At 37.4% G+C, this 26996-nt stretch overlaps 1 protein-coding gene across 1 annotated transcript in view; it reads right to left on the bottom strand.

Annotated features, from left to right (window-relative positions):
* Positions 1 to 1787: 1787 nt before the first annotated feature.
* The window catches only part of R3HDM1 (R3H domain containing 1), a 55038-nt gene continuing 29829 nt past the window's right edge, over positions 1788 to 26996 (bottom strand). Inside the window, 12 exon segments of the mRNA XM_050899469.1 lie at positions 1788 to 3200; positions 4209 to 4293; positions 5109 to 5191; positions 6643 to 6787; positions 7011 to 7174; positions 11057 to 11160; positions 13438 to 13586; positions 14164 to 14318; positions 19245 to 19365; positions 19868 to 20128; positions 23839 to 23940; positions 25420 to 25574. Coding sequence (XP_050755426.1) covers positions 2833 to 3200; positions 4209 to 4293; positions 5109 to 5191; positions 6643 to 6787; positions 7011 to 7174; positions 11057 to 11160; positions 13438 to 13586; positions 14164 to 14318; positions 19245 to 19365; positions 19868 to 20128; positions 23839 to 23940; positions 25420 to 25574 — 1892 coding nt within the window. The 3' untranslated portion in view covers positions 1788 to 2832.

Here is a 26996-nt window from a genome sequence, read left to right as displayed (position 1 = left end):
GAAGTGTAAAAGCCAGGATGGTACAAATGGTCTTGGTTAGATGAGTTTACACCGTGTTCACCTACCAGAGACAGTATGAAATAGCACAAAATCAGGAATGAACAAGACTGTAAAGCAGAAATATTTGAATTCTGGGCCCACTGTAGACATCAGAGGCCTTTGACGCTTCCCAAGTCCTGTTAATTGTATCTGTGTGGCTCGTATCAGCATGTCCAGATCAAAAAGATGTAACTGCCCCTGTTTAACACAGAGGAAAACATACTCAGAAAGGGTGACCTGCCTGTAGTAATTATAGGTAAGTATCAGATTCAGGATTAGAATACAACTGGCTTATTACATGTTCTAATTTTTTCTTCTAGGGCAATTCGCGCTCAGGTATACAATTTACTTGATAAGAATTAAGTATTTGCTGGGCCTCGTTCCTAATCAGTGTATCCCTCCCCTCCTTTTGTTTAGATTGCTTGTCTTCTCCATGCTTACCTCTCTCATTACATTTTCTTCTCTTTGGTTATTATGGGCAAAGTTTATTAAATGAAGCAAGTCATGCGGCATCCTTTGGAAATGGTTTGGTTTGATGTTAGGTTTAGTTCTTAGGTCACTCAGAACAGATGGAAGCTCTCAGCTATTGACTACTCTTCTGCATCAATGAAAAATCTTGTCCTGGAATGTGTTAGCCACAGGAGGCAGCTGCCTCTCTGGGTTGTGACACCTGTCATTACAGACCTTTAATCTGTTAACTACTTTTACAGGATTAAAACCACAATCTGAAACTAGCACTGGAAATCAGCAAGAGGCAGTGACGGAACCTGTGCGTTAGTCATGTTATCTCTGTGCTATTCAGAGGACGGAAATACTATAATCTGCATAAGCTGGGGTTCTTACCATCTTTGGGTTTGGGTGCAGTAAACTACAGCAATCCAACCTGAGAAGGAAGAAATATATCCCCTCGTTCAAGTAGTATATTCCATCAAGTAGCAGTACAAGAACTCGAATGCCAAGAAGTACCATCGTTTTAGAAAAGCAGACAGGGATAAGTAATTTGCCTTTTGGCTAGGGGCTTGAAGCTGAACATTTTCCCCTCTGTTTTAGGGGAGCATCTGAGTGTAAGTTTACCTCTAGTCACGTAAATACCTGTTGCTACAGCATTTTGCAGAATCAAGTCTCATATACCTAATTTATTAGGCTACATTATTCCCAGACAGGTCAGTTTTCTTCCAAGTACTTTGATTGATCACATGAAGGATTTATTAAGAATTGAACATGCATAGGACTGTTCTTGCCACTTCATGTGTTTATGGTTGGTTGTTCAGGGATAGGATTTTTGGTATACAAGATGAAAATTAATGCTGGTTTAGGCACCTAAATTCTTCACTTTTCCTCTGTAAAATACGTTTTTAAACATAACATTTACCTTGAGTTTCCACTTACAGAAGTTACAAATGCATCTTTTACAAAGCGATAGCCTTAAGAAGGGAACAAGTAGTTGCTCGTCTACACAGCAAATCAGTGCCTGTGCTAAAAATAAAAAACCAGCAGCAGTCCCTTCTCGTGTCTGATCGGTTTCCCTCTTTTTACTTATATAGGGAAACATTTAAAAATTATGAAGGGCAGGATAACGTAAACAAATGCTTCAAGAGGAGGAACAGCAATAGTGGTTCTTTGAGAAGTTCTAGCATTTGTGTTATTTTTAAGTTGTTCTCACATTTGAAGGGATCCAAACCATTAGTATGTGTTCATCCAGGTTTCAGAAGACTCCTAGAAGTTTAAACAAGTGCACTGAAAAAGTTTGTGGTTGTAAACATTTATTTTCTTGAACTGAAAAAGGCTTGCATCAGCAGACATTGTACAGCCTTGCAAATTACACAAATTGAAAAAAGTTTGTTTCATTTATGTGCAGTGAATCTTTAATGTCCAGTGAGCATCTGCAAATGATGAAAACTTAAACCATTAAAAAGGTTTCCAGCACTTATCAAACACAATTATCTTAGCGTGAAAAGGAAGAGAAAGAGATCCATACCGGTGGGAACACAATTAAAGTGCAAACATTTTGTCACTTGTGAAGATACATTTTAGTTTCTTCACGCTTTTGCTAAAAAGAAGAAATATTAAAATGTGATTCAGTGAACATTCTTTGTAACCTATTCATATTCCCCTTTAAATAATTACTAAACTTGTTGGATGAGAAGCGAATCCTTCAAGGGTACAACCTACTTCTAATTTCTTTTGACATTGCTTGAATGAATTTCAAAAGAAAATGACCATCTAAGGAGTTAGTTACTAAAATTATATATTTTTTTTCTTAAAAAAAAGAAAAACATAAGGGACAAAGAACAGGTTAACTTGAAGATTTGGGTTAGTTTGCTAGAAAATGAGCGTAATTCCTTGAAAATGGTTCTCTTTTCCCCTCCACCAATCCTCAGGTTCCTGCCTTGGAATGGACAGCTGTGTGCTGGCTGTGAAAAGGGATTATAAAATACAAATCTGAATATGGATTTTTATGAACGTTTGCTGTACAATAGAACTTTGGATCTGATACAAGAATTCAAAAATATAAAACAAAACTACTATAAAAAGTAGGGGGCTTTTCAACAGCATTCCTTGTAGAAAGCTGCCTGTCTCAAAGATGATTCCTTGCTATTGTCTGGGATTAACTCTGTATTTTTTTTCTTCGTCTTGCTGGATCACTGGGTTATTTATTCTTCAATGGCTAATGTCATATGACAAAACATCCCAGGAGTCTCTATGAAGAGAACAGAAACCCCATAACATCAAGCCAATCAAGGAGAGGAGGACATGGAAGTAGTAAAGGCTGAGTGTCCACTGATGTAACTGCTACTGAGAACTAGCCCTTTCCAGAACACGAAAGTCGTAGTGCTTCTTGCTTGTTCTCAGCCTGAACTTGTTCACTGAGGTACTGCTTTGTTTCTTCAATGCATTCTGAGCAGCTGACATTGTAGGGAACGTAGCTAGAACTGTGTAAGTGGAAGCCAAGTCACTAGGTTTGGATGGCTCAGTGCTCACGCTACTGTCTCCGCTGCCACAGTAACGACGATGGTGCTGCTGCTGTGTTTGTAGACACTGTGAATCCCTTAGCCACCGAATCTTGGCACCAACTTTTAAAAGTTCTCCAAATAGTTTTTCTGCTTCCATACGAGTTATGCCTTCTGGCAGTTCAGTAATTTCTAGAACTTTTCCCACAACTGAAACAAGAAAAACATTGAATCTAAGTTGGTCATTGTACTTAATGATACAACAAACACAATGGAAAATGAGTTATTTCATACTTGTATCTCCAGTTGGCTGATACCAAATACACAGGCATTCCATTTCTGGTATTCTAGAGAGCCTTTTGCTTTCACATTTAGCACTGTTTACAGCTATGAGTGTACAAATAAAAGCTGAGAACACAAAGAGGGCCCTCAAAAGAGAGAGGGAAAAATAATAAAATAATCAACACCTAATTTTGCAGCAGGTTTGAGAACTCACTATAGCACCTCACTGGCTTTGCTTGTTAACTCTTCACACATCACCATGCTAAAAAACTAGTCCATCTTCCCTCAAAAAATCCTCTCCAGTAAGTTGTTAGAAAAAGCTGATTTATCTGTAACTTTCTGCAAAGAGTTCACAGTAGGTAACACTTGCAACAAAAATTCTTTCCAGTAAAGATATGAAGATAGATGATGTCAGGTTTTATTTGGATGACATCTTTACCAACTCCAAGGAGCTCATCTGTAGATCTAGTATGTCCCCCAAATCCATGTGCTTATTTATATTAGAAGGAAAAAAAAAAAAAAGAAAAAGAAGCACAAACTAATTTGTGGTTTATGTTTGATTTCACATTTCATGCAAGTAGAAGGAAGCAGGGGTATGTATATTTAATATAACAATATTTAAGGTAACAATGTAATAGAACTTACGTCCAGTAAACTGACAAACTTGCTTTTCCTTTTAGTACTGTCCAATCCTGATCTTCTCTGGTCTTTTCTCCAGCCTTCACAACTACACTTTTCTCATTTAACCTCCCTCTTCCCCTCTCTCCAAATCAAGTCTTCCTCTCCATCCTTATGTTTCCAGAATTTGCCGTGTCCATTTCTGTCCAATTACTCTTCATTCTGGCCCTTTTCTCACCTGTGCTTTTCTTGTTACATTCCCAGCCCATCACCATAATTCATTTTTCTGGAGGACTGTGTCAGTCAGCAATTCTGTACCTGGTTCTCCTGCACCAAGATCTGCTGAAGCAGCCTTCTTTGCTGGTTTCTTTCCCCTGTTTCCATGTCTGTTTCCAGGTTGACACTGGAAAGATTGACATAAATGATGTACTTTAATGACAATGCACCAGCATCTTAACATTTCTAGGTTAGCTCAGTGAAAAACGGTGCAGAGGAATGTCTGGAAAATAACCTGCGCTACCATGGTACAGAAAAGATTTTCACGTCCAATTTTAGTCTTGGAGTTTAGCAATCCTGCAGTCAGGCACATTCAGTCCTTGGCTTCAGAAGAAAGGGAGGAAACGATGAAAAAGTCACCTTAAATCTTCTTGGAACACCCCCCCCCACCCCCATCCATCACATCTTCTGGCTGATCTCAGGTAGAACTGAGTAAGGTAGAGGCAGGGGGTCTGTATGCCTGTCCCAAAAATTAAATAGATGGCAAAACTTTTTAGCTCTGCTAACACTAGTATTTTGGTTTTGTTTTTCTTATAAGAAACAAACCCACTCTTTGTTTAGAAATACCCACATGTATTTTCCGTTTTTTTTTTAAATAGTTATTCAAATAAAAGAAAATCCTTTTAGCAACTGTTCTCTCTGTGATTTTTGGAACTGCTGGTGAATTGCTTAAAACAAACAAACAAACAAAACAAAACACCATAATCTACACTGTGCCTAAAGCTAAATTTCAGGAAAATGTTTCTCACTTTTTTTTTTTTAATACAACAAACAAGAACAATGGGAAGTATCAACACAGAATAAAACCGTTATTGGAAAGCAAGCACCTTCCACTCATTTACTTTTCTAATGCAATAAGATATTCCCCTGCTCATGGTGGTTATAATGGTAGTCCTGAATTGGTTTTTTTCAGTGTTGGCAGGAGATTGTTCTCTTTAATACCTGTTGGCTTGTTACTTGTCCACGTAATAAAGATGGTGGATTGTATTGCAGGGGTTGACCAAGCAATGGGTATCTGGCATCTCCTTAAAGAGAAAGGTAATTAGAAGGGTTTTTCCGTTACATGAAATCATCCTCCAAGTTCCTCTTACGATGTATATCTTACACAGAAGAGAGAGCAGAATAACTATGCACAAAGTAGTGTACTTGGCTAGGCTAACAAAATAAGATTTGGCTCGATTAAATAAGTGTAAGTCAGTCACGTACTGATCACAAGGTGAAAAGGTACAAGCTTTCTTGCATTTAAGGATTACACTGAAAAACACACTAAAAGTTTTTCTTCATTGCATCCTCTCATTTCAAAATGAGCTTAATAAGGCTAAAGCTCCTCTCAGTGTACTAATTTAATAATTTTCATGGTTATATCCCTGAGTAGAGCCAGGTACATCTTCACATTCCCATTTGCTCCAAGGATCCACAAAGACAGTGGAATAGAAGTTTTTAGTAATCACAGAAGAAAGTTGAGAGGTATACTTTACAACAGGCAACTTGGAATTTTTACATCATCGGAATACAAAGCAGTGACATAAAGATTATGCAGTAGATAAGACAAAGACAGACAAGAAAATACGGTTTTCTTTTATCAATAAGGAAGACGCACAGAATTTTCTGTAAGTTTTGCTTTAAAGTAAATCTTTCTCTAAAATAGACCCATTAATTTTGAGTTTGAGAACTATACCAGGACGTCTTTGCTCACTGAAAAAGGGTTTTTTTAATCGTTTGGTTTTTAAACGTTATCAACTATCACATCTCGGTGAAAACTCCCTATTTTCTGTTTTTCTGTTAACATGGCAGCAGAGGACTGAAATTCTTCTACAAGGAATTTTTTCTGTCTTTGCGTGGGTACTATCTGAAATACTAATTGAAGTAGCAACAGTATTGGCTAGAGGCTCAAGTCCCATCATGCTAGTTTTTCTACAAAGAAATGAAGAATTCTCACTTAGGCAGTGGTTTGATTCAGTGCATCATCAACTAATAAGTGAGTTTGGCAGAACATTCATCTCAACATCACATTTCTATATCCTTTCCCCCAAAAGATAATATGCCCACCTAATGTATTAAGATTAGCTAGTCCCACATTATTTATTTTATCTTTGCAGCTCTAGAATTATATCCTTTGTGACAGTGTGTCAAGTTCTTGATTTATGGTTAAAACTTGAAGCTAAATTATATCAAACATTTTATTAATATTGTCAATGCTGAAATGGGGAATTTCACATATGAGAAAGCTAGTGGGTTATAGAAGCTCTCACAATAATGGGAAAATCAAAAACTTTTGAGAATACGGGGGACGGTGTCAGTGCAGAGAGATAAGGTGAAATTTTACATGATGCTTGAGTGGATAATTTTGATGATCCTGCTTCAATAGCAGTACTACTAAAGTGAGCCACCGTTTGTCAGAAAATCCTCATATAACTTGTATTTTAAAACATTCAAATAGAAAACATACACACATTTTAGTTAACTAAAAATATACCTTGTCCAGGGACAAAAGGTCTAGAAAACTGGGACACAATAGAAAGAGGTGTTAATGTGGGACGGATGTTCTTCATGTTTGATAGCTGAGCTGGTGCTGGTGATTGGGCCGGTGAGGTGACAGGACTACCTAGTTGAGGACTATGCTGCAACTGGAATAAACAACAAGTTAGTGTTTTAAAAGGTACCTAGTTGAACAAGCTAAACACCACCTACAGCATTCAAAGACAGAAGTAAAGTTAAAATAGCTAAATTAAGTAGTATCAGAGCAGATTTTTAGTCCCCAAAAACAACTTTTGAAAAAACATGCAACAATGCAATTTATGCAAATTTTAAGTCATCCTGGCAAACAAAACAAAAACCTCATACCTGCGCAGCACTGTCTAAAGTGCTAAGTTCTGTGGACTTCTGCCCCCTTTGATGATCACAGTAATATTTATTCTGTTTCCATTGTGGAGGTGAATGGTTCCGAGGCTGAGGATTATTAGGTATATTTAGCTGCATCATTACTACTCCTCCACCTGGTGGTGGTGCTACCGCTACAAGACAAGAAATCAGTAGGATACAGTTAGTTCATCATACATTTCAATTTTCATTTTAGCAGAACAGACGTGAATTTAAAAAAAAGGGGGGGGGGAATAACATAATGAATGTTTTGCTAAATAAGCTGCTGAATTCTAGAAAACTAGAGCAGTATCTTTTGTACAATTCCATTTCCACTATCAGATAAATCTGCGATAGTTAACTTAGAGAGGGCTTCGCAGAACTAGAAAAGACAGTGGAACCACTGAAACTCAGTATTGAGAATATTTTTGAAAGAACTCATTCTATTTAATAGTAGTTGAAAGTATTCAACATTCACGGTAGTTACTGTCACAGCAATGTGTTGAAGAACATGTGATACTAAGCAAAAATACACTTTATTTAAAAACAGAAGTTACCTAGTTAGTTTTACATGACATACAGCAAATACAGACTCAAAAGGTTTTCTCTGATACGATGGCATACATCGGAAAGAGCTGGAATCAATCTTTAGGCAAAATTACCCTCATTTACAAGTTCCATATAGGAATGTTTTTCTGGGCAGAGACTGCAAACTGATCCCCACATCCTGTACCACTTGGCTACTGTGGTAGCTACAGAAATGCCAAAGTTGGGAAAATAGCTGAACAGGCAACGCTGTTCCATAAGGTTTCGCATGAGGAGTCGTGACGAGAGGCTGCCCGAGAGAGAAGCTGTCTTCCCCCTTTGACCTGGCTCTGTCCCAGGTAATTTATATAACGTCCTGTTTACTTGTAACTAGTTGTTTGCAATTTCCTGCTCTGCTCTACCCACTGTTTATAGCATTTCTCAGAAACCACGATTAAAACACATGGTTTAAACATCATTTAATCATCCACCTTTAAAGAGGGAGTCTACAATCTTCTCAATTTACTGCCTACGTCATAGCATCAGTTAGGAGCAGTCAGATACAGATTATAAAATGCATTCATCCTGTATTTTCTAAAATGGGCTGTTGTTTTCATCGCTACCTCTGGGCTCCACAAAAAGAAACAGACTCCTTTGAAAAGCAAACCAAACAATGTAGAATAATGAACTCATAGTATTAAAACTATATTAGCTTTTGTAAAATGTATTCTGAAATAGTTACTATATTGATATTTGTAAAAAGAAATGAAGTAACATTAGCAATGTTTTCACATCTATACTTTCTTTTTAATGGCAAAGAGTTCTACCCATGTGTTACAGATTGAAATGGAAGCATCAGATATATGGCCAACTTTAGCAGAGGATTTAAATTTAAGAGTCCCTGCTCTGTCCCTGTAAGAGCCACATTGCAAATATTTCTATTTTGTTGCGCAGCAAAAAAACCCCCCAAAAACTCTATTTATGGATATCTGCTACATAACCAGAATAATACATAACACAACAGTTTCCAAGTGGTAAAGCCATAAACTTACATAATCCCTATACGTAAACCTGAGATGTACCAGACAAACATCTATACACACACTACATTTTATACAAGAAAATTGGTTTCAATATTTTATGCATGTATTTATAAATATTATGATACTTATTTACATCTTACTGTTTTAAAATATTATAGTATTTTATTCTGCAGCACTCTGGCATACTCTTTCGACTTATCTCTGTTCTGTGACAACTGAACACCCAACAAAAACATGCTTGTCTTTTGAAACCATTTACAGCACCATTTCTAAAAAAGTATCACAATCTGAAAATGCTATTTAAACTGCAAAAGAAAACTTTGTACATCTAGAAAAACTTGTTCTTGCAACTACTTCTAGTTCCGCTGCATTTCAGTGAATGAAAATAAATGGAATTCTTTTCCTAAACAAGCATCCTGACAAAATGAAGCATCACAGAACGCATAAGTCAGTTTGCAGACACTTTATCACTTGTCACAATCCATCAGAAGGGAAACCCAGAAGAAATCCTTGAAAGGCTTCCCAGATTTGCAGTCTGGTCCTCTATAACTTTTTCGCATGAAAAGAAACACAACTCTGCTGCTTGTCTGCGTATGTCCTCACCTCAGTGGCCTTGATTCATCATCTCAATATCACTTACTGAAAAGCATGCTTTTCTTTATTCTCTCAAAATTTGTTCTCCCTGTGTCAGAGGGCTTCCCCCTTCCCCAAACTTCTTTAAATCGCAGTTTAACAGGTTTGAACCAGGCCTTCAAAACTGCGTAAAACCAGCACTTCCAGGATAGATTAGGAGGGTAGGAGAACAAACTAGCATGAGACCGATTTTAGACATCCTGAAATGACAGTCTTCCAGAATTAAAGCCAAACAAACTTGAAAGAAAATGGAAACAAAACCAAACCTGCCCATGAACTATAATACACTGCTAATCCAGCTATCTTGCCACTTAACCGCGTGTTATCTATTTACTAATAAACAGGCTCTAAAAATATCTTAAAAGATAAATGTTTGTAAGAAACGCCACATCTGCAGTGGAATCTAGGTCATTGACCAGGAGTTGTTTAATCTATTGCTTGCTTGCAAAACACTGAGATAGTAGGATTTGAGATTACCCCTTTTTGGCCAACCAGACCTCTGATGTATCGAATTCCCTATTGGTAAAATAAAGACAGTACCACTATGATCACAGGATTGTTCTATAACCTCTTGTTTGGAGGCTAACCCTAGTGCTCTTAATTTCCTGACCAGTCCATTAATTTTATGGTTGGAAATTCAGAGTTTTAAGTGTTTGGACATTAACATTTATAAACATTTCATGGATATGACAAGCTCTATATCACCACTGTTTTCACATGCCATTGAGGCTGCTATTTTTACACCTTCTAAAAGCTACCCAAATATTTTGCAGATCAAAACATTCCGAACCTGATTTAAGTGCTTCTGCTAAGTGACACTTATCTGCTGAAGGCTGCCTCCAGGCTGCCCCCATGAAGTTGGCTATTGTTTCACTTAAGTTCCAAGCTGTCATTTTAAAAGTTACAATAATAGCAATTCAGATGAAGAATTACAAAAAAAGTACTTGCAGAGGTGGCACTCAAGTTGCAGTTGTTCTAGCAGTTGGCCATGAAATCAATCTGATAATTTACAACAGATTTCTAGATAGAATGGCTTAGATGAAAATCCCAATAAAATATACCTTTTATCGGCTGCATGATGGAAAGACCAGTGGGTGAACTTTTACATGATGAGGGTGGAGACACTATGCTGTAGTGCACAATGGAAGCAGCCTGTTGTGGCTTTGACTTTGATGAAGGTGGCAATAATGTAGGAGGTGATGGCTTCTGACTTGAATGGTTGCTATAAACTATGAAAGTAAAAGCAGTAAATAAGGCTACCGTAAAAACAAAACCAAAATACCCCGCACAGCTTCAGAGTATTTCATTTAGCTTTTCAGCAGGTCAAAAAGCTACCTCTCCTCTCTATCCAAACCTAGAACACTTACAGTTTTCACCCTCTTCTCGGGCACTCCTAAGAAAATCACTAACCCTACTCCATTAACTGAAATCTGGAGTGCTTCTTGAGTAGAAGAGCCAAGTGTACTGCTTCCAAAATGTACCCTGCCCATTCTATCAAATGTAAACCCAAATCTCAAAAATTTCAGACCCATGTAGCTATTCAGGAAAAGATGAAAGCCATTCTGCTGACAACATATAGGTCCCATCTCTGTCTCAACTCACAAGCAGACACGCAAGGCATTATGATGTAACTTGAGAGCTTTCAATGATAAACAAATTGAGATGTCAAGTTAACCTGTCTCCAATATAACTTCAAAAATGGAACACAGAAGGAAATATAATACAGTAGTTAATTCTAAATCAAATCCTTAATAGCAAATATCCAATCACTCAGCATAATAATAGCTAGACATTTTTGAAATCTTTCAATAAAAACTTTATTCCCCCAACCTGCACACTGCTGTCCTTGAAGCTGCTGTGAGTTGCATGGTGATGATGTTCTAGGAAACTGTATCTGCTCTGATCCAGGAGGCTGCAAATATCCTACTGATGAACTGTAACAATAATAATAAAAAAAGAACATGACTAACAGGCATTTACGCTACACTCATTTATTTAATCATGACTGCTGCACTTGCTGTCTACATGTACTGCAAATCACTGAGATTCTGTTAATTTTAAGATCAATAATATTCCCACCTACCCCCGAATCTACTCATTCTTCAGAAGACTGAAGTTTCACATCTCTTCCTTGGCAAAAACTTATGTCCTGCATACATTAAGAAGCTGTACTAATTCACCTATTTTGATATATTATTTTTGTGTCGATAGTGCTGTATCGGTATAAAGACATGTAGAATAATAATGAAAAGACAATTTGTTATCTTGCCCAATTAACCAGAATTAGGTCTCAGTTAAATGATCACCGTAGAACCTGCCATGAGGATTTCAGATGGAGTCCCTCAGCTGGAGGCTGGCCCCATGCGGCTGAGCCAGCTTATTCAGCACACCAAACGAGCACACCTCTGCTTCAGTGTAAAGTAACACAGCTTAAAAGAGATGATTGCCTTTCCATGGCTTTACCAAATAGGGTGTGGGAAAAGGAAGATGACTCAAAGAGATAAACAACCTTACATTTGTTTGTAATATGTAGGAAAAGGATAACTTTAAAAGTTTATTTATGCCAGGTATTTTTCAGGGCATTCAGGGGAAAAAACAGGTAAGTAACAGACATAGGCAAATTCTATCATACCACTAACTGATCATACTGCCAGAGCCAGAACATCAGGTTGGTGGACCATAATCAGAATGGAGCCTATAGAAACCTGTACTTCATTTCTGTACTAACAGATAAAGTAAACATTCTGAGGGAATGAGAAAAAAATATTACTTCAAATTGTGGAAAAAAGTAGGTGTAATCCTGTTGGACTTACCATTTTTACCTATGTCGTCACAAGAAGTTTGTTCCATCCTTTGTCCCACAGTTCAGTTATATAATTTTAATTTAAAGATTCCCTTCCATTAAAGCAGACAAAACTCAGTGAAAACTAAACCAGATGGTTTTATATCTGCATGGGATGTGTGCTCTCACACAGCTTCTCATCTGTCTACTCTGACTGTGGTTGTCAATAGTGACCTGTAGGTTTGAGACGATTCAGTTCCTGCAGAACAGTATTCTGCTTTCCTTGTCAAAGTGCTGCAACATAACTCTTTTGATAAAAGCAAGATGCTGTCATTAGTTGCTAGTCTGCTCTGAATTCCTAACAAATGTTTCCCTGTTCAAGAGAGAGGGACATTCTAAATGACGCAAAAGATCAAGCACCAAAACTTACTTCAAGAAACATCTGGGATTATGTCTACCTATGACTTCATTCAACCGCAAATACAACTACAGAAGAAAAGGATAAAAAGAACTTTCAGATACAAAGAACAAGAATTCAGATTTAAGTAGATGAAGCCATGTAGCGATGACAAATACTATTTAAGTCTCTGCACTCACAAAAGGATGAAACAAGCTTCATACTGTTGCTGCTTGTTTAAAAGCTGCAAGCAAGGTATTTTTAAATGATGCACATTTGTAAGTTCAAAAAACTAGAGAAAGAAAAACTTGTAACAAGCATTGATCCTAATGAATTCTTTTAGGTATCTGCTTATCTGTTCTCTCACAAATACTCAAATTGTGTTGGGGACACAGATGTATACACAGAGAGGTCTGTACATGTAGACCAATTTGCTGTTACCAAGGTAGGTAAAAAAAAAAAAGTTATTTATAAAACAAAAGCCGAGCATAGGAAAAAGTTCCTATACTTGTTTCATAGCCAGCTTTGTGCCAGCAGGCTTCATTAGCAACACAGACAAAGTAAGCTAAGCTCCTTCCAGACAAAACTCCAACAAAAAGAAGTCAGTCAGTCTTTTTCTGGGATTCAAGTTCTCTTTTCTCTACGCCTTATTAAAATAGAATCTTTGACATAAGCAGTGAATATGGATAGTCATCTTAAATGTTACTGCAAAAAGGCATTGCTACTGAACACACTGGTGTTTCAGGTATAAGAAAAAGGAATGCAGAAAACTTAAGAAGTGGAACTGTAGTAAAGTATTGCTGAAAGTGATATGGAACAATGTTTTCCAGTCTAACAAGTATGTCCCAATTAAAGCAGTACTGGTTGTTTTAGTTAATAGCATAAGAGCAAAAATAAATTGATAAATTAAGTGTCTGTAAGTCTGCCGTTCAAATTCATTTTGATATATGCAATACTATAGCAGATCCTGTCAGTTACTACAAAGCAATTAAGCCTAGTTGCTGAGAAATCAAATAACTGAGTTAAACTCACCTTAAATTATTCTGTTGACCTGATGGAATGACGCTGTAGTAAACTGGCATTCCTGTTGTGGGCAATCCTTGATTTGACTGACTGGGAATTATAACAGGCTGTTGATATGTCTGCTGGGGCACTGCTTGGGAACCTTGAGGCACCGAAACCTAAAATTGAGAACACGTTAAGATTTTCTTCTGCAGACGATGTTTCCTTCTGCCTCTTGACCATCACCTAGTTTATATAAGAATTTTTAAAAAAAAAACATAAATTGAAAGATCTGTTGGAGTTCTCTAAATCCAGAAGACTAGTGATAACAGTAGTTGAAATAATAGTGCTTTATTAAAAAAAAAAAAACAACTTTTTATCTTCTTCCCCCAAAATGGAAGTGTTGGTTCCAAGAGACTCCATCAATTAACAAAAGAGATTTTCGCTACAATAGAAAGCGGGGTGGTGGGGAGGGAAATCTTATGAGCTTTTTCTTCCCCATCCTCTGAATCGCAATTAACATAGCACTTGGCTTTCAACAGGACTAGAACTGGTACACTTGTGATAGATTTTCTTCTCACTTCAACTGTGGGTTTTTTTGTTTGTTTTTTAATTTCTGTCCCCAAAGTCACCTTTGAACACCTGCTTGCAGCTTTCTACCATTGACAAAGCAATGCTCTTAAAAAAAAAAAAACAAAACCAAAAACACTCAAACACACAGAAGAGTGACTGGAAAGTTATGAATAAATCACCCACCTGATAAGATGGCACTGAAGGATATGGAACAATCACACCTTGAATTTGATTCCCAACGTTGTTGTGTTGGCCACTGACTAGATTTTGATTCTGAGACTGCTGAACTCCAACTAAACCCTGGTAGTTTTGCTGTTGGTTAGGCAAAACCTGGTAACCTGAAATTATACATTTAAATTTTATTTTGAAATAATGAACACATTTTATACACAGTTGCCTATGTGAAAATGTATGTGTAGCATTTTCCAATGGCTTTTTAAATCTGGCAAAGTCATAAGAGTTGAACTTATCATGCATATAAAAAGAAGCCAACATTATAATTAACAGATTTATTCATTTGGATCCAGCGTGAAATACTATACATACTATTTGCAATGTTGCTCTCACATGCTTGCAATATTTATTTACACTCTAAGTCAGTTACATGCATTAACACCTTGATTTGATAGGTGAAAGCTGAAAGCATTTGAACAAAGCATGCTAGACAATATAAAAACCAATTGTCTATTATTATGAACAAGGCCATTCTAGGTACTTTAGTTTTGAAATTCTAGTTATGCTAAATTCTACTAGTACCTCAGGTGCCCTAGGGATGACAGCATCTTCAGTATGATTCAAAACTGAATCACACTTCAAGAAAATTTGTGTAAGGCATGTGTGCAAATCTTTTTAAAAAGGGCAATTTCTACTGAAATCTGTAATGCTAAAACCAACTGGGAACTGAGAAAAATCTTCCAGGTAAAAGCTATGTTTGTATACAGTGGAAGACATTTTATATTCAAAGTTATCTTGGGGAAAAAAAGAAAGATTTTCATATTCACCCCTCTATCGTGCCTCTACAACAATTTATTATTGCTTAAACTGGTATCCTCTGCTATCTTTCAAAAATAGCCTAAAAAACCCCCAAACCCCCAAAAAACAAAACCAAAAAAAACCCCAAGCATGAGTGCCAAACAGGAAATCTGTGCATTTATTAGGTCCAACCTTAACTCCCCCCCCCCTTTTTTTTTAAAAAGCATATAGTAGGTAACTGCTGCCGCGATCAAAACACATGCAGAACACAAGTAAAGTTCTTTTTGTCACATTCTATTATACAGCTATGTGCTACTTACCACATCAGCAAAAAACCATAACTATCAGTGTTTCTGAGACAAAGCCAGTTATCACTCCAGAATAACAAAACTGGGATTGTCAAGATGCACTGACAGCAAGAAGAGTCTGTATTTAACTTGGACACATTCACATTCGACTGACCTTGACATTCCCCATGCTCCCTACCTTGGTATGGAACTATAATAAACCAAATAAGGCTGCAAAAACTCACTTCGACTTTTTTTAAGCTGTGTTTAAAAAATTGCATGGTCTATTTTGAAAATAATTCAGTTAACACAAAACACTTTTTTGTAAACAAAGCCCACCAATGTTCATTGATTACATACATACAGGGTACAATGAACATTGTGAATTAACAGTCTCAGCTGGCTATCTCTATAGAAATTGCAACAACAAAGGCTTAAAAAAAAAGACTTAATATAATCAAATATTGCTTCAGAAAATTAAAGGGAAGAAGGTTGTTTGTTAAAACCAAGAGAGCTATTCATTAGAAACACACAACACTAAATATTTTCAGAGTACTATACAAAACTTCAGAACAATGCATGCTTGAATTAGGATTAGTTATTAGAATTTTTAATAACTCTTAAGTTTGAACTGTGCACAAAAATCCATCTCATATCTGTAATAAACAAAATGCTTAAATGTATTGTGTTACAAAATGATCTATGGCACCTCAAAAGCAGCAGAATGCGACGTCGCAGTATATGACAGATCCAATCGCTACGTCTGCAACCTAAACCCCTCATTTCCCAGAAATTGCAATGTAGCTGTGAATATTTTTCAGCTTTTTCTGACACTTCCAGAAACAGACATGATCAATTTTGCAAGCAGAGAGAACTGGAACAATACAAATTGACTGCCAAGAAGGTTCCCCACAGCATTCCAAAGAATGCTCTATTTTTAGCTTCACAATTTCACCTCTGCATAGAGAGTGGTCTGACAGAAGTGCAGCACTCAGCAGAAAACCCACACCTGCCATAGCAGATTGTCTCATTACACAGAAATGCTCTGAAACAGTAGATAAAAAAAGAAGCATGCTTCTTAATATTTACATAATTAAAATGAAATTATTCTTGATATAAGAAAAATTAACTTACAGAATATAGAAATACATTTTCTGAATAACACATTAAGAGTGAGAAACAGCCTTTACTCAACAGAAAAGCAAGTACAATCACTTGGTTAACAAGCTATGAGTATAGCTTGATTACAACTATTACAACTACAGCTATTATTACAACTGTAATAGTTTTATCACTGGCTGTTGTGAAGAAGCAGCTAGTTGAACTTCAGCTGGTGTTCCTACCGTAATTGTAGTTCAGATAAGATTTTTAATCAACCTGTAGTTAGGTCTCATGGTAACTGGGCCCTCATTATCATGGCAATTGGAAATGCCTTTTTCTTAAAGAGAGTTTTCTTCTCCCAACATCTTTTGGGCAACCAAAGCATTTTTATTAAAAGTGAACCCCCCAAATATTTCACCTGAAACCCCTTTAAAAAGGAAGCCAGGAAGCAGCTGAAAAAGAGACCGGTTCACTGTGAGAAATGTAAACCTCTCAGACAGTGTTACGGCCCCGAATCCAACAGCTCATAAATAAAGTCAGGCCACTCCATAATATTAAACCGAAGTGGCTTCAGTTGCCATGCTCTCAGAAGCTGTCATCTTTTATCTAAATTTGTGCTCGGAAAGTTATTTCATAGTTAGTAGCCACTTTATAAGATGAATAAAACCCACGGCTTTTATGTAATACAGGATTTGTTAATTCTCATTTTTGACCAGACACGTTGCTGTATTAGCCAAGTAACATGCTGCCTTTGTCTCAAAACCAGCCGTTGCTAATATGCATCAACCATTTCGGATGTAGCTTTGTGTCAACTTAATACAAACATTTACGGTTTAAAATAAATCTGCAAGAGAGATAGTTTCAAAATACATTATCTCATGAGCAGTCTACAGAACAGAAAACATGACGTGGAACCTTCCATCTCTAGAATGCCAATTCAAATTTGCCTATAAAGCAGTAAATGAGAGCCACCAATGGCTGGTAGCAATTTGGAGATTTTGAGTTAAACGCTAATTATGCAGTTGCTAGTAAAATACTTCTCTCTACCATTAGTGCTAGTACACACCAAGTAACCAAACAGGATTGAATGGAATTATTGGCTGGACCACCCCTTCACTACTTAAACATGATCCCTTGATGTCAGGGTTACAGGTACGAGGCACATTATCAAAGCAGTAACGTAGCTGTCTGCACAGCTTTTATTATTTTATTTCTTCTAGGACACAGAGGGAGATTTTAGGTGCTGATGCTTTTCACTCTGTCCACATTACAGGCAGTGAAATTCAGTTAAAACATGAAGAGCTAAAAACATACAAGAAAGAAACTTACTTACCTAATAGCAACCGATTCCTCCCTTTGGATCTTGGTGCTGATGCACCGTCACCCCATGCATTCAAATTCAGATTGTTTTGTTTAGCTACACATATACACTGGGCTCTCTCCGATTTAGAGAGTTTGTGTGCTATTCACATACGGTGTCCCCTTAAATGGGGAAGGAACCTCAGTGGAGCCTCAGACTTTTTGCTACTAAGTAGGTATTAAAAATTCTGAGGAAGGAAAGCAGGTTGTGTTACACAGTTGGATAACACATCTTTAACACCAGTGGATAAAACAAGTTGCAAAAACAAGTAATTTGTTTTCCTTTGAAAAAATGTCAATATACTTTCACTTCTGAAGAGTGAAAAGCGGTGATCTATTTTGCAGTAAGCAGGTACTAACAGTATTTTAAAATGATCTGACAACCCTACCATAAGTGGGCATCACATCTTGATGATTCTGCAATGAAATAATCCCATGTAAATTTGTGAACTGAACCTTGAATAACAACTTCAAGTGTTGCCGCTATTGGAGCACTTCCTAGAAGAACTGCAGAAGAAGGAGCCATCCCTCTTACAGGCTACTTCATAGAACAGCTATAAAGAAATCCAGTTAATATTTGTAAAAGCTGATCTTTCATCCTATTTCTGTAGAGCAACACATAGTTGGGGGCAGGGGGAGGAATTAAAAAAATCCTTCTTCCTGAAGGAAACTCAAAAGGACACTAAGTCTAATGTATTCAACTAAGACACGGTATAAAAGCCTGATTTTTAAGGATCTCTGCCTCCAAACATCACTAGTTACTTCTGGAAGTTTTGACTGTGAGTCAAGATATTACTCAGAAGTAAATTTGTTTCAGGAATCCAAACCTTACTGAAGAAGTCATAACAATATTTTTAAGTACAGATTATCAGAATAGTGGTAGCTACAGTTACAATTTGTAAGGAAAAAAAGACAGTAGGAAAGAAAGGAGACAGAAATACAGCTTGATAACAATTCATAGAAAGGTAACTCAGAAACAGTTGAAAAAAGTCTTTACTAAAAACAGGAGGAGCAGAAAACTAATTCTAACCACTTAAGCCTCATTATGTATTCTATTCAATACCCAGATACCCTTAATCATAGGACAGAAAGACAAATTAAAGCAGGATCACCAGTATCTTCTGCATAGCACTCTTCTCATGCCACAACATGTAAAATTAGTATCTTTTGTTTAGAACTTTCAGTTAAGGTACATCTCTGCAATGTTACATCATTTAAAGGTACTGATTCATCATACTTTGCAAGTTACTAAAAAGTTAGTTACTAAGTTACAAGTTTTTTAAATTATTCAGTTCTAAACTTAAAAAAAAAAAAAATTACCCTGTAATTAAAGTTCCAGCATGAGCCACTCATAGCAATGGCTCAAATCTCACGTTTCATGAACAACTGACTCAAATTTTTCCACCTTAGGTTAGTTACACTTTGTATCCCATATTTGAACTTCTACTTTATTTGAAATTTTACAGCAAAATAAGTTTAAAAAGCAAAACCAGGAGAAAACGCACACGAGGTGTTCTAAGGAAATGCTGAAAGAGTTCAACAAACCTGTCTGCTGTCCAGGCTGTGCCAATGGTTGGTTTTGCTGTGTGTTGTAATGGACAGAGACGGGTCGGTATTGTTGACTGGAGTGCGGATACTGATTGGGAGTACAATAACAAGCTGGCATCTAAAAAATGAACAACAATTAAAGAGATTCACAATCTGCAAGTTTATAGAAGGCAGACATCTAAACGGAAAAACAATCACATGATAAAGAAGCTGCAAAACTTATTAAAAGGTGCAACTAATGTTAAATAGTTTAGCAATTTAAAAATACTTATACTACATAAATTCCCTCTTTAACAGCCGATTTCTTCTACTTTGACTGTAGAAGTAACAATTCCCAATTTCCACAAAGAAACATCTGAGACACTAGAAGACTATGCAGAACATGCGTTTTCCCAGCTATAGGCAAATAGGGAAACCCGGGTGATTATTGCTCCTCACGTAAACTGAAGTCATTCATTTCAAAGCACATAAGCCAGAAAAAAAAAACCCCAACCCCAGAATAAACGCACACAGCTGCAATTTACAGGGAGCCCCACACCGTATAAAAAGCTCATCAATAGAACAGCATGATCAGTTTTTTAAACATAGCTTGTGGGAGGATGGAAACAGAGCCATTGTACCTGTGGCACAGGTTGCTGCATATATCCCTGCTGCTGGAGTACTTGCTGGTTGACAGGGTGGCTAGATGTCGAGTAGCCCGGAGCAGAAACTGGTTGGCCAGAGGGTGGTGGAGGTGGAGCAGCTGCGATGATATAACCAGACTGCTGTGGGGGCTGGAGGACTACAGTGGACTGGAACATAGCAGTATGAGGTTCAGCTGGATCAGCAGGTGGCTGGCGGGCAAGACTCATATGGCTAAATTGTGATCCTAGGTTGTCTTGCTGTAATAGTTAAAAAAAGGAGAAGTTACACACACAAATGTACATTCAAGACAAAAAGAATAAAATAGCCAAATACCTCAGTAAGTTTCAGATATGCCTGTCTCAAATTACTGTGCATTAGCAACATCAGCCAAAGAACAACAGGAAAGAACAAGATGGAACACAGTACTAGATTATCTTCAGGGCTGACAGCAAGAGAGAACATCCACGTTCAGAGACTTCACTCATTTCACTGCAAATACTTGATTTTTGGATTACATCTGCCTCTATCTACTTATTGTAAGAATTCAGTTGTCAAAAATGAAGTCATAATTTGTGTCACTAACATTTTCTGATTGGACTCCAAAGCTTGAGTGAAAACATCTAACCCCAGTTAAAATACCAGAGGGCATTAGTATTGCTAAAGTAATTTTTGGTTTTAAGAGCTTAAGTTAATGAGGCTCTAATCCTGAATAACAAGGTACATTCCTCTAACTTGGTATTATACTACATGCAAGGATTAATTTTTTTTTAGCCTGAAATCAAGTAACAGCTGCAAGAAATGTATTCTAGTGGTTACCTACTATCTGTATTTTATTAACATCTGAAACTGTGATACTGATTGCACTGAGCACTGCAGGAGTTCTGTGAAATTTGAAAATTCTATTATGTAACCCCAAGCTCCTTTTCTTTACAAGCAATTTAGCATCAAATTGTCAACGTCCTGGCAATTAGAAGTGATCACTAGTATTGTATTTTTTTGCTAAATAGGAAGATTTGGTTCATACTTCAAAAGTGGACTCTCCAAACATGGAGGAACATTAAAAATATTTTAATCATCCTGAAGAAGATAGGAGTTAATCAAGAAAGAGTAAGCGCAAGCCCTATCTTTTACTGATTAGCTATGTTCACATTTTATGATGAAATTTTATAGTTCCCAGGCCAAAGACATTCTTAATTATCACTAGAAATATGAATTTGCACCTAAAACTTTATTTAGAATACCTTTACAGCTAAAAAGCCCTATTTTAATTAGATCAACAATCTAACTTTGCCTTTGGCATTTCATTCTTTAATGATGCCTATTAATGCAACTATAATGCTTTTCTACATCGGATTTTACATTCTGCTTTTCATAATACCTAGTTTAGAGAGCAGATACTGATATTTAATTATGAGTTAATATTACCTCTAAAAATGTTCAAAGGACAGACCCAAGCAATACACCTTTATTTCTGTTACACTACCAATATGAGTAAATTCTGATCTGGTCAGTTTGTCCTACAGTAATATGTGTAGTACAAGCATGATTAACCACTGAAACATGGTATTACCAATAAACAGATAAAGCAAACTTTCCTCGTACCAACTACAGATGTGTTGCATTTAGATTATGAACCAAGCCCATCAATCATTTTCACTATGTTACTTAAGCAGGAATACATTTTTGAAACTGCCAGCACACTTAGTATTTGAACCCATTTCCTGAATGTGAAATGCTTTGAAATTATTATAAACCTGGAAGGAGTTTCATTCTCTGCTTTAACAACCATATGCCTAACAATGATTGTGAATCGTAGCATAGAGACACCTGAACTAGCTGCTACTAACAGCAACTTAGTCATATACTAAACTCACATAGGAAGCTCACATTGGTTAATAAACCATTCTCATTTCATTACTAAGGAGGTAAGTTATACTGACTGCAGTCCACATGTATTCAAACTCTAAAATAACATGAGAAACAACATCACTAATAAAAAACCACCCTCCATGAAGTGCAATTCCTTTTAGAATTGTATATCTAAAGTACAGATAACAGTTACAATATAGTTTTAATTATATGCAGGCTATTGAATTCAGATAACTCTGTATCTATTATTAGAAGACATTTCTGATTAATGTTGAAAATAATAACAAAATAAAACTCTGAATACATACTAAAATAGCTATTGTATAACACTGTGGTGGGTTAACCTTGGCTGGCTCCTAGATGGGCCACCAAGCCGTTCTATCACTCCCCCATCCTTAGCAATACAGGGGGAGAAAATAAGATGAAAAGCTCATGGGTCAAGAAAAGGACAGGGAGATCACTCACCAACTACAATCTCAGGCAAAACAGACCCGACTTGGGGAAGATTAATTTAATTTATTGCCAATTAATAACAGAGTAGGATAGTGAGAAATAAAAACAAAACTAAAACCAGCTTTCCCCAACCCCCCTGCTTCTTCCCAGGCTCAACTTCACTCCCAACTCTTCTACCTCCTCCCCCAAGTGTCACAGGGGGATGGGGGTTATGAAGTTCATAACACTTCATCTCTGCTGCTCCTTCCTCCTCACACTCTTCCCCTGCTCCAGCATGGGGTCCCTCCCACGGGAGGCAGTCCTCCACAAACCTCTTCAATGAGGGTCCTTCCCATGGGTTACATTTCTTCCCGAACTGCTCCAGCATGGGTCCTTTCCACGGGTTGCAGTCCTTCAGGAACGGACTGCTCCAGTGTGGGTCGCCCACGGGGTCATAGGTCCTGCCAGAAAACCTGCTCCTACATGGGCCACAGCTCCTGCCAGGAGCCTGCTCCTGCCCTCCACGGGCTGCAGCTTCCTTCAGGCATCTCTGCCTGCTCCGGTGTGGAATCCTACACAGGCTGCAGGGTGGGCTGCAGGGTGGATATCTGCTCCACCATGGTCTTCCAAGGGCTGCAGGGAGAGAACCTGCTTCACCATGGTCTTCCCCACGGGCTGCAGGGGAATCTCTGCTCCGGCGCCTGGAGCACCTCCTCCCCCTCCTTCTGACCTTGGTGTCTGCAGAGTTGTTTCTCACTCCTCTCCCTCATGGCTACTGCACAGCGTTTTTTTACCCTTTCTCAAATACACGATCACAGAGACGCCACCAGCGTCGATGACTGACTCAGCTTTGGGCAGCGCAGGGTCAGTCTTGGAGCTGCCTGAAATTGCCTCTGTCCAACATGGGGGCAGCTCCTGGTCTCTTCTCGCAGAAGCCGCCCCTGCAGCCCCACTGCTACCAAAACCTTGCCACATAACCATGTATTCATTAGAGTATCAGAGCAGTTTGGGGAGTTGGGAACCCTCAATTTTTGACCTGGACTCTAGTTCAGATTCTGCCTTGGATAACTCTTCTCCTTTACTAGGTTTCAGTTTCAATTTGTGTGGGGGTTTTGTTTGTTTTGGTTTTTAAACACAAAAGACTAAGCTATTTCATTTCCAGCTTCTATTTATTAAACAAGGGATGCTAGCGAAGAGGGAGTGTTAAAAGTTCTGGCAAAGAGGCTAGAAAAAGGTAACCTCAAAAAACCAGAATCGCTGATCCCTCAAAATGTATTAGGGTTCATCAGAAGAGCAAGCAGACAAAGAAACAACAAGAAAGGATGGAAAGAGGTTAGTCCAGAGACATAAAAAAGGTACTGACTGGCTAACAAAACAATAGCATTGAAAAGCTGTTCCTTTACAAAGGGAAATAATATATATCTAAATATCTAAATACAGAGATATATAGATATAGCCTTAATTGTATACATTTCTGCTGAACTTGAAAGAGATAAGTTAAAATCTCAGGAACTATTTTCCCCCACTCAGGTAATATTTTACTGTGATTGAAAAGCTAGCCAGTCATTACACTGGTATCGCACACCACTTACAAACAACCAAGCAAAGGTCAGCATCCACTAAAGATTAACCCATGCAGAGAGGAGATGAACAGAAGATATAATACCACAGAATATTGCTGTGTAGAGGAGACTGGCAGGAGCGGGGGTGGATAAGAGACTGCAGAGTACTGAACAGGCTGGGAAGAAGGCTGCAGAGGCCGCATAGGCTGAAGAAATAACAGGTTTATAAACATGGTTAACATCAGAGTAAGAGAAGTGAAAACGAAGTCAAAGTCTTTTGTAATAGAAAAAAGCAACTATGCTCCACTACCAGAAAGGGAACGGATACTTCTTTTTTTAAGCTCAAAACTGCATAGAAGTAAAACAGAAGTAATTTTCAATATCTCAGTCTCCCAGCAGAAATACATTTGCTTTATTTGTTATACATTATATTAGCTAAAAGTCAGCAAATTGCTTCTCTTTAACATTTACTGTTTCTTTTAGAGAGTTTTTTTGAAATTATAAAATAAAAACTACACATGCATTCTAAGTACAAGCTGTTTCAAAGCGTCTAAAGACAGAATGAATTTACTACTAACCACAGATTAAAACATATTACTTTCACTTATTCAACAATACTAAAATATTTTCTCTAGACTGTGGTTATTTGAACATTACAGAGGTATCATTGCTGATAATATTTCGGGCAGGTTCAACTCCAGTATCCATTGAGAAGGCAATCATAGAAGTAGTAAGGAATTTGTGACGAAAACTACAAATACCACATACACACTTCCATAAACTAGATACGGAGAAAGAGTACAAATGAGCCTTTTTCAAAACAGACCATCTCTACTGTGGCATACACAGGTAAACTGAACAGAAGATTTAAACCGGGAAAATGAACAAAGATAAAGGTTTAGATGAAGTTCTATAAATAACTTTTTGATAAAATTTGAGAACAATTTGAAAATACCACAGGAGACTACAGCCAGTAGCTTGGTGCCTGAAATAACTGCTGTGAAAAGAGGTAGAACCCTCCCTTCTCCTACCCATACACACTCTTTGCTTTTCTTTTTTTCTTCAAAGGCTGAGGTCATCTTTGATCTGGCCTATTTTACTAAATTCCTCTTGTACAAGATGAGGGTAAAATATATCCTGTACTTCAGTGTGCAGTTTTGTGAGCAGAATAAGCCAAAAGTGCTACTAAAGAGGCATCCATACTCTACCACTCCTAAGCTACCTCTTTTGAGCTGTGAGTCCTGCTTGTGCAGTACAGCCCAAGAATTCATCTGGCTGAAAAATAACCTTAAGACAAGGAGAGAAAGATTTCAGTTGGATTAACTCTCTTCCCAGACTGCTGACTATATTACTGTTAATGCCAGGAGTAACCACACAGCGTGACTAAGGATGAAGGCAGGCCTCTTTTCCAGAGCAATCTAGGCTTGGTACGTTCTTGATACCATAACACTTTCATACCAAAATATCTTCTATATTTCTAAGAAAAGGCTGCCTACCATGTTCAGTTATTAGCAGAACTGATAGTTCTGAGGACTGTGGGGGAAAAAGTCCAGTTACCCATACCTGTGTAGCTCTTACTTCTTAACCTATGCTTCAACAGAACAAACCTACTGATCCCTTGTTATCAGACAGCAATATGACAGTATCAGTCATCAATACAAGCATCATGTATTTGACATGTGCACCTGTGAGAGGATGTGATTAGCTGCTGGCTGTTGCTGAGGTGGTGCGGGAAGAGGTGGCTGTTGCGGAGGTCCAGGCACTTGGGTCCTAACAGGTTGCTGAGGCATAGGAGGATTGTACACAACTGGAGTGCCATCTGGATTAAGGAATGGCTGACCTGAAAAGTTGAAAGAGAACAAACAACCAAATGACAGCCAGCTGCATCTTCTAAGTTTGGAGAAAATAAAGACAAATGTATTTACAGCAGGCAAAATGAACAAAATAGTAAAATTTGAAAATAAGTCATACTGTTTTACATGACAGATTTATGCCAAATCCCCACAACTACATTTATAATAGCAATGACTAAACAGGCCTCATTTGACAAACCACATGCAGTTAAAAACCAAAACATTTAAGGTAAACAAAAGATACCCCAGTCTTTACTTTGTGAACACAGATAAATATTTGCTGTATCCTGCTTATCTTTAAAACTCATTTTTAATTAAGTGGATTGAAAAGGGCAGGAGTAATAAAGGAAAACACTACTAAAAATACCATTTTAAGGACCTTTTAAAAGGCAATTGAATGAATGTCCTTTAATCAGTCTGAACACCAATCACAACACAGGAGAGCTTAAAGGCAAATATTTTAAAAAATATATATAAAGCAGTAGCTGCAATGGTATGCCCATAACTGCTAATGAGATTACTGTTAAAGGACTCTCTTTTCCTATTCAAAGATGAATTGGCTTTTAGCTTTCAAATTAAATAATGTAGTATTATTCTCCTATTTAATAATTTGCAACTTCAGTATTACAGCAGTGGACTAATGAAAAAATTAAAAAATAAACTACTTAAAAGCAAATTATAAACAAACAGCGATTTATTTTGGTGCCTCGGTTGGGAAAAAACAGAACAAAACAAATCAAAGGAACAACAGATTAGCTAGCAAGGACCTGTGTCTAGCTGCTTAATGACATGTGTCTTGCATTGGCTTATTTTGATGCTTAAGGTCCAAATACTGATGTAAATTTTTCTCTCCTCAGATATAAATATTTTCTTGTCTGAGATTCTTTCCAGAAAGGTATAAACTGAGACTAAAGCCTTTGCACCCTAGCCAGGGTCCTGTCGAAGTAGACTAATGCTCCTTCAGACTTCTTCATCCCATCATATTTAAATGCAACTGGCCAACATAAAAGTGTAAAAGTTCCTGAAGAGAGGACTGAGGCAATGCAAAAGATAGACAGGAAGCTTGAACAGACTTGCAAAAATAAGCTACGTATTATGCAGCTGGACTGCAGGTGATCAAGCTATATTCAATTTAGCTTAATGGATTTCTCTTTAATGCTCAAGACTTGGGAATGTTCACATAAATAGAGATTCAGATTTTCTTATTTCCTTCTACCACCTTCTGGTAATCATGGGAGCTTAACTTGTTTCCTGTCGTGCCTGAATAAGAACTGTCCCTTCCTAATTACTGTCTTCAACTACCGAGAAGAATGACTCTGTTGACCTAAGGTGATGAGATCCTCTGTCAGAAATGCTGAGAAACTCATCTATGTTTTTTGAACTCTGACTGTCATTTGGAACAATAAAGC

This window comes from Gymnogyps californianus, chromosome 7 (assembly GCF_018139145.2).
Source record: "Gymnogyps californianus isolate 813 chromosome 7, ASM1813914v2, whole genome shotgun sequence".
Taxonomy (NCBI): domain Eukaryota; kingdom Metazoa; phylum Chordata; class Aves; order Accipitriformes; family Cathartidae; genus Gymnogyps; species Gymnogyps californianus.
The sequence above is the reverse complement of the archived record's forward strand: the minus strand, read 5'-3'. Positions and strand labels throughout refer to the sequence as shown.